Source organism: Puma concolor, chromosome A1 (assembly GCF_028749965.1).
Source record: "Puma concolor isolate L17-30 chromosome A1, mPumCon1.1.hap2, whole genome shotgun sequence".
Classification (NCBI taxonomy): domain Eukaryota; kingdom Metazoa; phylum Chordata; class Mammalia; order Carnivora; family Felidae; genus Puma; species Puma concolor.
Genome location: NC_141667.1, coordinates 17,744,480 through 17,761,316, shown reverse-complemented (window position 1 = coordinate 17,761,316; position 16,837 = coordinate 17,744,480). Strand labels below are relative to the sequence as shown.

The 16,837-nt window shown below is 34.4% G+C and overlaps 1 protein-coding gene across 5 annotated transcripts in view; it reads left to right on the top strand.

The window, feature by feature from the left end:
• CDH12 (cadherin 12) overlaps nt 1-16,837 on the top strand; it is a 1,063,313-nt gene that overhangs the window by 968,333 nt on the left and 78,143 nt on the right. For all 5 annotated transcript variants that reach the window (XM_086676372.1, XM_086676368.1, XM_025924779.2 and 2 more), the window contains one exon: nt 11,175-11,342. In XM_086676372.1, coding sequence (XP_086532498.1) covers nt 11,175-11,342 — 168 coding nt within the window. The remainder of the gene's footprint in view (nt 1-11,174; nt 11,343-16,837) is intronic.

The window sequence follows — 16,837 nt, the reverse complement described above, 5'->3', positions numbered from 1 at the left end:
GAAATTACACCTACAATGTAAGTTATTTTCATTAAGTCTGGCATTGAGGATATGATATTTGGCAGTATCCGTGTTAAGGCACTTTTAACTGGGAAATCATATGTATTTGTAGAGAAAACAGGGAAACATTATTGAGGAGAGAATTTGGGGCAGTTGTTTATTGAAGTTTATGATGGCACAAAATTCCAGAAGGGTGAAGACAATTTATAGACAAATATATAGACAAATACCTCAATATATAGACAAATACTGAAGGAAAATTATCTAAAATATTATAAATCCTTTCATCAGATGAACACATTATGTGTTACTTCTTCTATGATTACCCACATTTTCCAAATTTACCATAATGGATAATCTAACTAGAAACTAGTGTGGGCAATGTATGTGTCTTAGATCTCTTCAGCCTCCAAGAAGCACTGCTCAGAGTCAGAGGGGATGGACAAAGGAGAAAAGAAGGTATGTAGAGATTGGTGGAGGGGAGGTTCGATATTAGAGTACACTTAGTGGGGTGTAGTGATTAACTCTATAGACAGAGTAGGTAAATTTATATACTCAGAATAAGTGTAGCAGAAGAAAGATAAAGAAATGATTATTGATGGAATAACTATTGATGTACTGAGTATCTAACTAAAAAGTATGGTAAAATCACATAACGATGAATTTAAGTAGAGATCATGGATTAAGCATAGAATTATTATAGTCAAATTAATTACTACTCAACAGACAATAATTATATGAGTCAAAACAGTTTCTGTCCCCTTGGCTTTACTTGTTCAATATCAACTTTAGATGAATTCTAAAGCCTTTGGAAAGTATTACCTTATAGGAGAGCCTGTATATTCATAGTATGCCTTTAATAACTATGTATTTCGGGGCGCCTGGGTGGCGCAGTCGGTTAAGCGTCCGACTTCAGCCAGGTCACGATCTCGCGGTCCGTGGGTTCGAGCCCCGCGTCGGGCTCTGGGCTGATGGCTCAGAGCCTGGAGCCTGTTTCCGATTCTGTGTCTCCCTCTCTCTCTGCCCCTCCCCCGTTCATGCTCTGTCTCTCTCTCTGTCCCAAAAATAAATAAACGTTGAAAAAAAAAAAAAAATTAAAAAAATAAAAAAAAAAAAATAATAACTATGTATTTCTATCTTATGCGATGCTTATTAGTTAGAACTAAAGGTGAAACAATTCTGGCATAAACAATGAAATAGATTTTTTGAAGCATTGATTTTCACTGGAGACAGAAGTCTTGATACTAACAGTGCCTCAGACCACTAGGCAGGAAAAGAGTGGATGATGAGGCCCTTCATTAATAGAATGATAACTAGTTGCTCATGCACAGCGACCATTAAGAAGACTTTTTGTCAAATTTATCACCTTGTGGTACATAAGAGTAAATCAAGAATCAAGGATAATTGCAATTTCTCAGAAATAGTCTCCATTTGTTCCAGCCGTATAGCTTCCTTTTATGATTCCTTTTGCTGTTATTAAATACAATGCATGAAAAACTAATATTATCTAAAATTTTCCACATTTGAGTATAGAATACACTTTAAAATAATTTTTAAAGGAAGAGTCTCATCAGAACTTCTGGTGCCTAAATATTTATGAAGAGATAAATATAACCATTTATTATTCATTGGGAATAAGAAAATAAAAAAAAATATTACCTTAGTGATATTGCTTTTTGACAAACATTCTAAAGCATCTCTACCCAAGTGAGTATAGCAAGCTTATTTATAAGCAATATAAGTTGATGCGGTCTATGAAATAGACTCAGAAATAATAGTTCTCTTTAAAATTGGCTAATTTTGCAATTATTGGGCTTAACTATGAAGCTATTCACTGTGAATTAAAATTCACATATATTCATATACATATACCTCACATTATTATTAAATATTAAAAAAACTTCAAATGTAGATAAATCTATAAAGCATTAAATAACATTAATATTCATTATACTTATTTATAAATCATTAAAATGCTTGTCATATTAGCATGTTATATTACATTGTGTACATTTTTATGCTTAATGTTTTTGTGCATTAGAAAAATATCCCTAATCTATGAAACATTAAACATAGGCTTTATAATATTTTATCAAGTGCATGAAATCAGGATGCTAAACATTTTTATAGCGTTGATAATAGGATTATTTAGGAAAACAAATATTAGTATAAGTGATGGACCTCATATCTTAATTTGCCTTTAAAATTCTTTTAAAGTATTTAGATTGTTCCCCAAATGATTTCAAAAACTCATCTGAGTTGGGTAACTAGATATTGCTATTTTGTGTATCATGTGGTGGTGATGTGCTATAATTTTCCAAATTATCTGAGCCCTAATTGAGAAAGCATCATCATTTACTTCACTTCAATACCTTTTTAAACCTATAAACTTAAATTTTTCTTGTGATAAAATATACATAACATAAAATTTACCATATTAACCATTTTAAGGGTACAGTTGAGTGGCATTAAAAATATCCACATTGTTGTGCAAGCATTGCTACCGCCCTTTTCCAGAATTTTTCCATCACTATCTTTTCATTGATGTGCATTGTTGAAAACAATGTATAAGTTTTTATTTTACGTATTTATATGTGCATTTCTAGAATCCATATGAAAACAATTGAGTGGGTCTTAGAGTTGAACACATGAGCTATATATTTTTCCCTTTTATTCACCATTCTGATATTTCATGCTCTGTAATTCTGTCCTAGCTTATGTTTAGGGAAATCTGATAAGTGTCGCTGAGAGAATTGACACTTTGTCAAGATTTTTACTCTTTGAGTCTATCACCTTTGATTCAATAATTGTAATCTGCAAGCCTCTATGTCCTAAGTGAAACCTCCTTACATATTCTGACTGATGTTTATTCTTACAGGTCTTCAAAAATGTGTTGGTGTTTTAAAGCCCCATAGTATAATTGAAGCATGGGTTAGACTATATTTTGAGCTAATTCTTGATACTAGTATATAAATATTTACAATGTTTTGTGGTTTGAAATGCCTTTGATATTTATTCAGCATCGAGTCTTTAAGGATTCAGACACCTGAGCACTGAGGTGCCCGATGAAACAAAGATAGAGTATCTTCTTTCTTCAAGGGGAAAATAAGAGTGTTTACTTACACAAAGTCATCATGCCTTTAATATGTTTTGCACGAAGACGAAGTCTGATTGTGGACCTGTTGAGAGCAAGGAAAGCAATAGGTGCTGATAAATATAAGGGAGAAAAATGTGTCACGGAAATAGACAATTAGGAAGCAATTATATCACATATTACCTATTTTGTAATATTTTGCATATGAGTAGTAAAACTACATGTCTCAAAATGTGCCCCAGTGAATGGTTCCCTTGTATTCTGCATCATCTCACTTCCCAAGAACTCTGCATGAACTCCACTTGCCTTATTTTAGAAATCATGGATTGCACACATCAGCAGGTAGAACTGAGGATGTTTGGCCTTGAAAGGAAAATACTCCGGGGACATGTGATACATGCCTTTAGTAAGTTGTAGAGCTGTTATGTAGGAGAGAAACAGGCTGTGTTCTGTGCTGCTTGAGAGGAAACTGGCTATCAATGGCTGGTGTGAGTTACAGGAAGAAAGAATTTTGGTGTGGCTTCATATGCATAAAAAAAGATGTTAATACTTGTCTGTCAATAAGAGGAGTGCTTCATGAGATTGTGAGCTTCCCATTACTGGAAGGGTGAAAGTAGATGATGAGCAATGAACTAGTGATGCTGGAGATGACTATTCACGTCATGCATGTTTATGTATAACCAGTGGCCTCACAGTGTTTTGCTATTCAGAAACCAAGATGAAACAGTTAGATCCTCAAATGGATCCCCAGCTACTGGGGGAGGTCATCGGGTCCTTAGACAATTAGACTTGGATTTTGTAGGATAAAATTATCTGATCCATAGTCTGACTGCTGGGCTCCGGGATGGACTGAGGGCCAACTTCCTGAGGACAGAGGCTCTGGGAAGTGGTGTCTGATTCCTAAACAATAGTTAAAGTGTGCTATTGGTGGGAAGATGGTCTCTAAATGTTCTTCCTACTGAAGATTACCTGATGACTCTTCTTGAGATCAAAATACGTCATTGGATTATTGGCAACATTGTTTAAAAAAAAGTATACGCCTCATCTCTGTAGTGATAAAATACACATAAAGTTCTTGAGCTCAAAATACATTATTGGATTATTGGCAACAATTTTTTTTAATTATACACCTCATCTGTGTAGTGATGGATACAACATTTTTGTTACTACTTTTAAAGATTGCACTAGCTTTTAAAAAACCCATTTCACATTTTAGACTGATTTAAGACTGTAAAGAAAAGCAACTCAGTAACTTTTCATATAAACTGCTGCAAAAGCAGGTCTTGTACAACTGTTTTTAAATATCATTTAGTTGTGGAATTGAAAAAAAAAATTACATTGTCACTGCTGAAGTTAAAGTTCCCATTTCTAACCATAATTATTTTTTTTCTATTCTACCATCTATTAGCAATTCCTAAAAGAATTGAGGATTAAAATATATTTGCCAATGCTTCCTTCAAATTCATGTGTTAAAAGGTTAATCAGGACATGGCCAACACTAGAATCTGTGATCTCCAAAGAGATCATTTTCAGGTGCAAAAATAACATTTAATCAGATTTTTTTTCATAACATAGCTGCTATAATAAACATAGATCTATACTAACTACTCCATCTCATTCAGAATTATATCATGAGTATTCTCATGCTCAACCATCAATAATGACCAAGAATACTAGGTCATTGAAGGATGTATGGGAATTTTCCCTGTGTTACCTAAGCTTATTATTATACATTCACTTATGGCTTTTATTAATATTTTGTGTGCCCACCATATGCTTCACATTGACCTAGACCTTGGTATCCTACAGGGAAGAAAAACATAAAGACAAAATTCCCACCTTCAGGAATACACATTTTATTTGGGAAAACACAGAACAAACACAATAAGTAAGAAAACTATACTACAAAGTTTTGAATAGCAGTAAAGGCTAAGGAGAAAATGATAAAGTAGATAAAGAGCATAGGAGATGCTGGGTAAGGTTATATGTGGTATGCAGAATAGTAATCTTCCAAGTATGTCTATGTCCTAATCCCTGGGACCTGTGATTATGTTATGTTACGATTATGTTATGTTATGTTTAACGAAGACAATTAAAGTTGCAGATGGAATTAAGGTTGTTTTCTCACCTGCAGATAAGGTGGGGAGATTATCCTGTATTGTCTATGTAGATCCAATTTCATTACATGTGTTCCTAAAAGTGTAAAAGAAAGGTGGGCAAGTCAAAGTCCAAGAAAGATTTGACGATGCAGAAAAGTAAGACATCTTTCAGAAGATAAAAAAGCCTTCAGAAAGAAATGCTTCCTGCCCACACCCTTGATTTTGGTCCTCAAGACCCATGTTGGACTTTGGTCCTCCCTGATTGTAAGATAGTAAGTTCGTGCTGTTTTTAGGGCACTTAGTCTGTGGCAATTTATTACAGAAGCAATAGGAAACTAAGTCAATATAGAATTCTAGATAGAATGGCCAACAAAGTCCTATGGAGATGACTTTGAGAAAAGATGTGAAGGAAAGAGAGGAGCTGCTTATGAGTAAACCACAGGAAGAACATTCCCCACAGATGGAAGACAGTGTGACCAGAAATCTAGTGACCAAAGAAGAGAGTTGTGGAAGAGAAGATCAGAGAGTTAAGTGGAAAGGCGGAGAAGTTTTCACTCTGAGTGAGTTGGAGTTTAGTTTGGGCAGGGTTGTATGGTTCATGCTCTGACCTCACTGCCATGACTTCCCTTTTACGAACAGAATAAATGGCCCAGGACTTCTTTGGACTCTAATCCTCAGTAAGTGTAAAATTGAGCCATGCATCCATTGTTCCTCGTTCTCTCTCTCAATAGTCACAAAGTAATGATTAACATTTTTCCAGCCTTATTGGGATATATTTGATGTACAGCATTGTAGAAATTTAAGGTATACCATGTGTTGATTTGATATACTTAAATATTGCCAAATGATCACCACCATAGTGTTGGCCAACACCTCCATCCTGTCCCGTAATGACCATTTCTTTTCTGCGGTAAGAACTTTTAAGAGCTACTCTCAGCAACTTTCAAGTATATAACAGAGTAATATTAACTATAATCATCATGCTGTACATGAGATCCCCAGGAGGTATCCATCTCATAACTGGAAATTTGTGCCTTCGACAAACGTCTCCCATTTCCCCCATCCCACAGGTCCTGGAAACCACCATTTTACTTTGTTTAGATGAGTTCAACTGTTTTAGATCCTACCTGTAAATAATACTGTAGAGCATTTCTCTTTCCCTGCCTTTCTTATTTTACTTAGCACAATGCCCTCAATGTTCATCCATGCCTTCACTCTCCTCACTAAATAACATTCCTGTGTGTGTGTGTGTGTGTGTGTGTGTGTGTGTGTGTGTGATATTTGTTATCCAATCATCTGTTAATGGATGTTTAGGTTGTTTTATCTTGGCTTTTTGTAAATAATGTTATAGTGAACATGAAGGTGCCAGTACCTCTTTGAGATCCTATTTTCATTTTCTCTGGATATATACACAAAAGTGATATCCTTGGAAAAGATGGTAGTGTTATTTTTAATTCTTTGAGGAACCCCCACACAGTTTTTCACAGTAGCTGCACTAATTTACACCCCCAGTATTCCCTTTCCTTCACACCCTGACAATATTGGTTATCTCTTGCCTTTTTGAGGACAGTCATTCTAACAAGTGTGAGGAGGTAATCCTTTGAGTTTCATGTCTCTGATGATTGTTGATGTTGAGCACATTTTCGTGGACTTGTTGGACATTTGTATAACTTCTTTGGAAAATGTTGAGTTCCTCTGCCCGTTTTCAAGTCAGCTTGTTTGCTTTTTGTTACTGAGTTGTATGAATTCTTGTATATTTTGAATATTAACCCCTTATCAGGTGATTTGCAAATATTTTCTCTCATTCCACAGATTGCCTTTTCATTTTGTTGATGGTATCTTTTGCTGTGTGGAAGCGTCTTAGCTTGATCCCACTTGTTGATCTGCCAGATGCATTCCAGAGGGTTTATTTATCTTTGAAGCCACCATGTTACTTCTTCTTGTCCCCTCTGTGGTTTTATTTTGCCCTGTCCTTCCCCCGTAGCAGCATAAATTGACTCTTCTGATGTGCAGCCACATCGACTCTTCTGTATGCTTTGAGGGACCATGCCTGCTTCTACAAAGTACTTTCCTGCTTCCTTCCCTGGGATGCTCCTTCTTGTGATCTTTCCAGGTCTGCCTCCTCCAGTTCTCTGAGTTTGCAACTGTAAAGCCTTTTCTCAGAGAGAACTTTTCTGACACTACTTTCAAAGGCACTTGATTTCACTTTCCTCATAACACAAATCACCATCTGAAATTAATTATGTGAGTACTTCTTTATGGTTTCCTCAGTATCCCATAAACATAGACCCATTAAGTGTACATTCCATGAAAGAACCTTGTACAGTGTATCTTTTTTATTTATTTATTTTTATTTATTTTTTAATATATAATTTATTGTCAAATTGGTTTCCATACAACACCCAGTGCTCATCCCAACAGGTGCCCTCCTCAATGCCCATCGCCCACTTACCCCTCCCTCGCACTCCCCATCAGTTCTCAGTTTATTCTCAGTTTTTTTTTTATTTTTATTATTTTTTTTTTCAACGTTTATTTATTTTTGGGACAGAGAGAGACAGAGCATGAACGGGGGAGGGGCAGAGAGAGAGGGAGACACAGAATCGGAAACAGGCTCCAGGCTCTGAGCCATCAGCCCAGAGCCTGACGCGGGGCTCGAACTCATGGACCGCGAGATCGTGACCTGGCTGAAGTCGGAGGCTTAACCGACTGCGCCACCCAGGCGCCCCTATTCTCAGTTTTTAAGAGTCTCTTATGTTTTGGCTCCCTCCCTCTCTAACTTTTGTTTTGTTTTGTTTTGTTTTGTTTTGTTCCCTTCCCCTCCCCCATGGTCTTCTGTTAATGTGGGTGTATCCACGCAAAGAAAAACCCAACCTTGTTCTCCTTACACATTCAATCTCTTGTCAGTTGGCCTATTACAACCAAAAGCTGGAAAGCAGAGAGAAGTCTAGAAAAAGTATATAAAGTTGATCTAGAGCGACAAATGGAAGAGTGTTCACCATTATCCTGTTAAACTTGGTAATGGTGACTGAATGAAACATACATTTTAGTACAAACGGTGACTGAATCAGGTGTCCCATGTGTCAGTCTGCAGCACAGTCCTCAATTCACAGTATAGTTCATGTAAAGCCATATACTGGATTATCACATGTCATATTTAATGGTTCTTCACATAGAGTCTTGCATTATTTCATCTCAAAATGCTCTCAGAAGATTTAACCCATTTTTGCAAAGCAAGCTGAAATCCATTGAGATTAGGGGCTTACAGACAACATGAGCGTCTTTGCAGAGGATGAATATGTTCCTTGGCGGACTAGTGTCCTTTGATATATTATTTTAAGTTTATAACTCTTTCAACCATATATTTATATTCATATTGGCAGAAATAAAATCCCACTAGAAGAAGTTTTCTTCTTTTTGCATTTATTCTAATTCGTCTCAATTATGTATGCTGGAAAGTTCATCAGGTACAAGACATTTAAATCATACCAAAATTCAAGGTATATTTACCCCTCCATTCTTTTTTTTCCCTAATAAATAGGATTTACTTCAGAATTATAGCTAACTAATTAAATTTCATGGCATTATTGCTGTGGAATATTTATGGTATCCTGCAAAATGCATTTTTTAGGCTTCAGTTATTATCAGACAAGGCTGTAACTTTATATACAAATACTAAAAAATAAAGATGGACACATGAACTTAAACTTAAGAGTCAAAATAACAGAATGCAGCATTTCCGTTTGCTGGTTACATTCTACTATAGAAGCACTTAAGCTCAGTCCTTGGCAAGGTTCCTCCTTGCTCAAGATCATGGAATCCATTTTTGTCTGTTTGGCTTTGAATATTAGGCATTTGGTACATAATGGGTGGTCCATAAAAAAGAGTAGCTTCTTGGAAAGGAGACTATTTTTCACCAGGCTTTTACGATAGACCACAATGCTTTAAGATTCTCTTCTCACATTTGAAACTTGTCGTCTGCCTGATTTCCCAGATTCAACTCTGAAAAAATTCTACAAATGCCCTATTTTATTTCTCTGAGACAGTGGTTCTTAAATGGAAATGGTGGTGTGCTCATGGTCATCAGTGGTTTTCTTTGGAACTACATATGCGACCCTTTCCTCCCTCTAAATTCTAGCAGATGTCTTCCAGGTGAACGGCATTACAGTAAAGGAGGGCTAAGGAACAGAAAGGTCACCTGTCAGACCCAGGATGGAGCAGGAGGGCAGGGCAGTTTGATGTCTGGATGATAACTGTAACAAATCACCAGAAACAAACCAACCTAGTTTGCATGCATATGAATTAAACCCAGGCATTTATCTAGAAAATATAAGCATTATAAGGCAGGCAGAAGTCTTGTAACTGAAAGCATGTGCAACCAGGCCACTGAGATGGCAGAGATGAAGAATCCTAGTTAAGAGACTTGGAATTGAAACATCAAGAATCTGAGCTGAAGAGGGGAAATACAGATTGAAATAATAGAGTGTCAGTACTCATGCATGAATAAACAGCAGTAGCAAAAAAATGGAACTTGCTTGTTTTGCAACCATTTCCTGCCAAGGGTCAGAAAAAATCCTAGATGGTAGTTAAGTTTAAATTAGCAACAGAGCAAAGCATTTTGTAAGTCAATAGTGGCAAGAACAGATAAAATGTGGATGTATATTCAGTTTATGATTTGGATGCTAGACTTCGTTTTGGTGCTTGATATTATATTTGTTATTCATATATGCTACTTTATTTAAGAAACACCACTATCAAAGACACTTGGATTTAAGACAAATGCTCTGCAGTCTCTCCCAAAAACCATTGGCTATACGCTGGAATTTGGTATAAAATTTATTCATAATTTTACTTGCAACAAATCCAGAAGGTTTTAGTTATTTCACTATGAATAAATATAAATATAAATTAGTTCTATACTTGGATACAAGGGCAGAAAATGAGTAGGGTACGTAAATAGGCATATATACTGCATGATTCACAATTGTAAACTTAATTATTTATATATTCATTCATTCATTCATTCAGCCAGTCATTCAACTAGTCAGCTGTTTGACACATTCTTATTGAGCTCCTTCTAAATGGCAGAGACTGGAGTAACTCGTTGACAAGGGAGATAAGGTCCCTGCAGTGGCAAAGCTTAATGAGATCTAAGTGAAAAAAATCTGTGGCTGAAACAATTAAGAGGAATCCTGAGAGATGAAAAATAAATGGGAGGAGATACTTTGTGTGCTTAAAAAGTAAAGTAACAAATTTATTTTAGGAAATAAAGAGAAGAATGGAGAAGAAATTAGCTTTATTTAGAAACATCACACTTAGTGTAACCACTTAATTTTTTAAAAAATTTTTTTTCAACGTTTTTTATTTATTTTTTTGGGACAGAGAGAGACAGAGCACGAACGGGGGAGGGGCAGAGAGAGAGGGAGACACAGAATCGGAAACAGGCTCCAGGCTCTGAGCCATCAGCCAAGAGCCCGACGCGGGGCTCGAACTCACGGACCGCGAGATCATGACCTGGCTGAAGTCGGACGCGCAACCGACTGCGCCACCCAGGCGCCCCTAATTTTTTAATATATATATATATATATATATATATATATGTATGTATATTTGTCTAAATTGTCTAACACTTTCATTCTCTTTTAAAGATAGAATCCTTCTAAGTAAATCATGTCTGTTTTGGTTGACTTAACGAATGATGACCATCTTTTAGAGCTGATACATTGTTCTTTAACCATATTCACAATGTTGTATACCATTTCATTAAATGGCTGTTACCATAATATATTTAATTATATTCTAAGCATTGAACATTTTCACTTTTGAGTGAAAAAGTGAGTGTTTCATTTTTTAAGAGATATGTAGATTTGTTGGCATGTCTTTACTCCTGAATCTAGATAAAATCATTTTCTTGTTGCGGACTATCATATCTCAGAAAACACAGTGTTTGTAATATTTATCTTTTATTATTGTTTTCCCTTAAGGTGTTATTAGAACAGCTTTGCCAAACATGGACAGGGAAGTCAAAGAACAATACCAAGTCCTCATCCAAGCCAAGGATATGGGTGGACAACTAGGAGGGTTAGCCGGAACGACGATAGTCAACATCACCCTCACTGATGTCAATGACAATCCACCTCGATTCCCCAAAAGTACGTTCTTTCTATTGAGTTTAAATTGGTGCAGTTTAAAAAACAATTCTCACATTTCATTGAATGTTGCAGAAATTATAATAATTTTTCAGACACTTTTCGTCTTTAGGAAATAGAAGCCAATAGATAAAAATTAAATGACTTAAGAGTTTCATTTTCCATTAGAATCATGCCCAGTACGACTTTAATATAAAATAATACAAGTCAGTAATTGAACAATGAGTCTTATGTTGTTAATTCTTGTTAAAGTAAAATATTCACGATAGGTTGGAATCTTGCTCTATTTTTTTTACCTGAAAAAGTAATATAAATATGAATATTCCATTTTAATTTAAGACTCGTATTTATGACAAATGTGACACCATATTATTTGCTCTATTATGCAATTTGCCTCAGAATTCTCTTCCTTCTCCTTACCTATTATATTTGAATCATTTCCATATGCTTTCATGTAAGTATCAGATGATATTCCAGTGATGCTATTTACATTACCTTAGTCTTATTTTAGTTTTGCAATAGGTGAAAATTGCTACAGTTTCTATGATAATAGAATGTTTCACACCTGTATTTTCTCTGCAACTCTGTGCTTCTTATTGAAAATGAATACTTCTCACTTGTGTTATATCTAGTTTTCTTCTACAGTATTACATTTAACACCAATCAGTACCTGTTCGATTTCTGGTGCATTTCCAAGGATTAGTTCAGTGTTCTTAAGACTTAGAATACAAAAACTGAAAGTCTCTGTCACTGGTTACACAAGGAACTTGATTAAATCCCTAGATACTCATTTGAGTGAACAGTTTATAAAACCAAAACAAAATGATTTTCCTCTTTCAATCCCAGTAGGAGAGTTTGAGTTCATCTACCAAAGTATAAAACACTGAGAATATTTAACTAAATGGATATTTTATTCCTTTAGCTGAATTCATTTTCATATTTTACTACTTTATCATTTTCTGTTAATATCATTAACATATATTTTCGTATGGAAATATTTCACTCAGTGCTCAGAAGGTCCAATGGCAAATGTCATGAGTGGCAATTAGAAGTCATCATACTTAAGCAAATGAAATGTCTGTGACAAATGGTGAGTATGTAATGTGCTATAATTAATAACACAGTCTTATGGCAACACTTTTCCTTACTTTGCTATTAAGGGAACCAGATAAAACATAAATATTAAAGAAGAAGAAAGAAATAGTGCATTTGATTCTCTAATATTTGACATTAATAAAGAATATATTCCCAACTTGAAAAGTACTGATTATTTTTATTTTTATTTCTTTTATTTCTTTATTTTTACTTCTGACATGTGACAAGCTGTAGTAGCTAAATGAGGGGGATAGTTTGGGAGACTACTCTACTTTTATATAAATGGCATCACTGTGAACGTGGGCCCTTCCTGTTTTGTGTTTTGTGCATTTAAAATATGTTCCTTCTAGCGAATAGGAAGTAGCAAAGATATTCTTAGGTAGCACCAATATTCTCATTCATGAGGATTATAATGATGCTCTTCAGATGAAGGATATAAAACCCAGCCAGTGGAGGATACAATTTCTGCTGGTATGGATGAAGGGTGATTTGTAAAAAAATTGGGCAGGAATCCAGAAAAATAGGCTGGGGTACAGGGAAATAAAAATATCTCCATGAAAAAGAGGCTAGATTATACTTAGGAAGCCAAGATAGTGTGCTCAGGTCCTGCTGAAACAGGACGATCACTTCTAGAACTTACCCAGTGAAAAGAGAACCTGGATAAAGCAATATGTTTGCTTGGGATTTATTCAAAGTTGAATATGTAGGTCTGAAGACAACCAGCAAGGAATGTGGGGGATAAGTCCACTAGAATTTCCAGAATATTTGTATGTCATCTCAGGAACTTTATCTTATTCCCTATTCACAACAACAGTTCTGTATTTTCCACATTGACTGTTAAAAACAACAACTGAGGTGTAGGAAGGTTAAATAACTTGCTTGAGATCAGCAATTTAAGTAGAGATTTTTTTCTCAGAAGTTCAGACTCCTTCTAGTTTAACATAATGTTAAAATGAAAAGTTATTCTTTTCTTTTATATGCCCTCTAAAACCATACTTTTTAAAACACTTGCAAAAAAGTCACATGACATATGTTGAATTGTCACCATTCCTGCACAGAGAAACAAGAGGGCAAAAGAAATATACTGAACAGGTCACCATGATAAAATTATTTTCTACTTGTATTACATGCATTTTTGAACTATAGTCTCAAAGTATAATGGGTGAGAGATATTTTTGAATCATGAGAAAGAAAAGGGTTTTCAGATTTTGCATGAATAAGAAATTAATCCCCTTGAAATTTTACATGTCATTGTGTCAAGCCCCTTTTACTGTATTGTCATTTCGAATTACATCCTTGAGAGGAAAAGACAGAATACAGGTCTAAACAGAAAAGCCATTTATTTAGAAGTCAATGCTCTTTTTGCAAGAATATTTCTCATGTGCAGCAATTAAGCTGCAAGTGTGACATAACATTACAAACTGAAATGATAATCTTTTCAACCTTAAGAGTAAAAAATATATATATATATTCTATACATAAATAACTTAAAAGAAAATCCCCACAACTAGCTGCATTTATTCATGCCTGATAAGCAATTATTCTGAAAAAAAAAAAAAGAACAACAACTTCATTCAGATGAATTTCATGAGCTACAATTTCTCATTGTTTAAAAATTTCAGAAGATAATTTCTTAAAATTAATCATAATTTGTTTGGGCTTTGTGTGTGTACGTATGCATATGTGACACTGTTAAGTACCCATTTCCATTCATTTCCTTCTCTAAATCTGTTAGAGGTGAAAAAAAAAGATGGAATGACACACGCATTTGTATCATGCATGTGTAAGCAGTTTGCTGTTTTATTGTTGAAAAATACATGGTTCCTGAGATATCAGAACTTCCTGCCAATATGATATGATGATGATGACAATGATATTGACTAGTAAATTAGTGTGTGTCATGTACTGTGCACAGTGATTTGCATATATATTCCCTTCTTACTTTTATAATGACTTTATAGTATTTTCTCAATTTTAGAAATAAAGTAGCAAGGCACATTATTAAGAAAAGTTGCTATAAGTTAAGTTTTTAAAAGTTATAAACTTGTTCAAGATTATGCAGCCACTAGGTGAGAGAACCAAAACTTCATCTTACGTAGTGACTTCAGGTCTCTCGTTTACAATCTCCCTCTTGAAAGACAATTTGCCTTTGATACCTGTGTGTGATTTAAAATGTCCTATAGATAACCTAGAAAACTATCCAAAACAAATATGGAAATGGAAATCATACCTGACATGTTAAAAGAGCTGTACCTGTAGTCGTATAAAGACAAAATATTTTCTTTGCAAAATCGTTTCCATATACTTATAAAACTACCATCTACCATAACCAAGAATATCTGCAAAAGATCTGTATCTGTTAAAATAATCTACAGGAAAATGCTGATGGTTTCCATTACTTGAATTTTAAATGACAAAACCATCTAACAAGCTGATCTAAATAATACATTATGAGATCAAATCAATTAAGTGATGTGGTTAATTCACATTAGGCAAAATATTCATGCTTCTCCCACTTGGTCTCTTTCTTCTGTATCATAATTTTGTAATGAATGTGAGATCAACCTTAGTGAAATAAAGCAGTCCATACAGAACATTGGATGAAAGAGATACTTCATTTATAGGAAATGTAAAGAGGTATTTTCTTCTTCTTTCTTTTGAGTAAGAGAACTCTGTGTAAGGTAAATAAGTTCAAATGTAGAAAATAGGACATTAATAATTGTTCTAAGAAAAATTCTTAAAAGTAGGTAAAACTATTTTAAAGAAATTCTATTTTAATAAGATACCTACCAAACATGTTTATATTGACTGTTGATAGCTATAAGTATTTTGATTTGGATAATAGTCAATAAAACATTATTTGAATAATAATTACTATATAAAATATATAGTTGTATCCATATATATAGTTAGTTAATTTAATGAATAAGATATTTGCAAATACTAGACTTCACCCAGGAAAAGTTGTTATTGTCCTCAAATTAACAAAAAACAATGTAAGTAAAATTAAAGTATTAAATACATCAGCCAAGATGTCTACTGCACAATGAATAATGTTTGATCTTGTTTACATGAACTATAAGACAATGACTACAGATCTATGGATAAAAAATATGTATATATATTTCTATTATACATTCATGATATAGAAAGGCTATAGACTGCCAAGGTCAGTTATGAGTTATTAAAAAAAACAAATGCTGATAACTATACATTTATTTAGTTTAAAATACTTATGTTCAGTTAAAATACATTTCATCTTTTCATCCTGTTATTACTTTTCTGGCATCCAAATTAAGACTGTTTCTTTTATTATTTTGAAATGTATAAGATTGTTTATTGTTAAATACATGTTTGTTACAATATGTAATTTATAAAGATTTTCATTAGAATCAACATAAACCCAATTATAACCAGTTGGGGGAACAAAATCTATTTCTCTTTACCATTTAGCATCCTTAACTTGGAAAACTGTAAGCTTCTAGAGTGAAATTTTCTTGTTAAAAATTTAATAAGCCTTTAAAAATAAAGGGCTAAAAGCTAATTGAATTTTGACAGTTAACTCAGATCCAGCCATAGAAAATATACCTTTACATTCTTCCAGGTTTCCAAGGGGATTGTCATGGGGCTGAATGAGGTAAATCAAACATACAAATTCTATGATTTAAGTTTATTTATGCAAATAATATACAATCTGAAAGTATACATGTATACAATATGACAGTTCATGTCTTTGTGTATATTTTGTAGACATCAATTTTTATAGAACTATCTAAATCAGATAGGTAGATAGAAAGATAGGTAGATAGAAAGATAGATAGATGATAGACAGATAGATAGATAGATAGATAGATAGATAGAATCTCAGAATCATTAAGTAACACCACAGAGAAAATATTTCCTGGCCTTTGAGTGCAGAAAAGGCCTTCTGCTGCCCAGTGTGTGTGTGAATATGGAAACATTGAGGAACACTTCATTGTTTTCACAACCCACCCTGTCACTGCCAGACATGAATTGTATAGAACTCTCACATCCCAACTTATGTGGAGACTCCGACAACTGGCCCACTTCCTACCTGCAGGTCAAGTGCAAATAATGGATAACACCATAGCATGTTCCTAAGTTTTCTCTGTAAAGGTGAAACAAAGGCCAAATTTCTGCTTTTAGCACTATCTCCAATATGTTATCTTAGGTGCAGGAATGGGAAAGAGAAATTGGTGACAAGTACTCTGAAAAATGTACTGGAAGAAGCATGGTCAAAATAATGGGTCTTATGTGAAATCCACTGCTTAAATGAGGATAACGTCAGCCTCTTTCCAATATTTGGGATTGAGAGGGTGGTTGGGTCAGTTTGGTTTGCAAGGTTAACAGTATAATAACATATTATTTAGTACAGAAGCTTT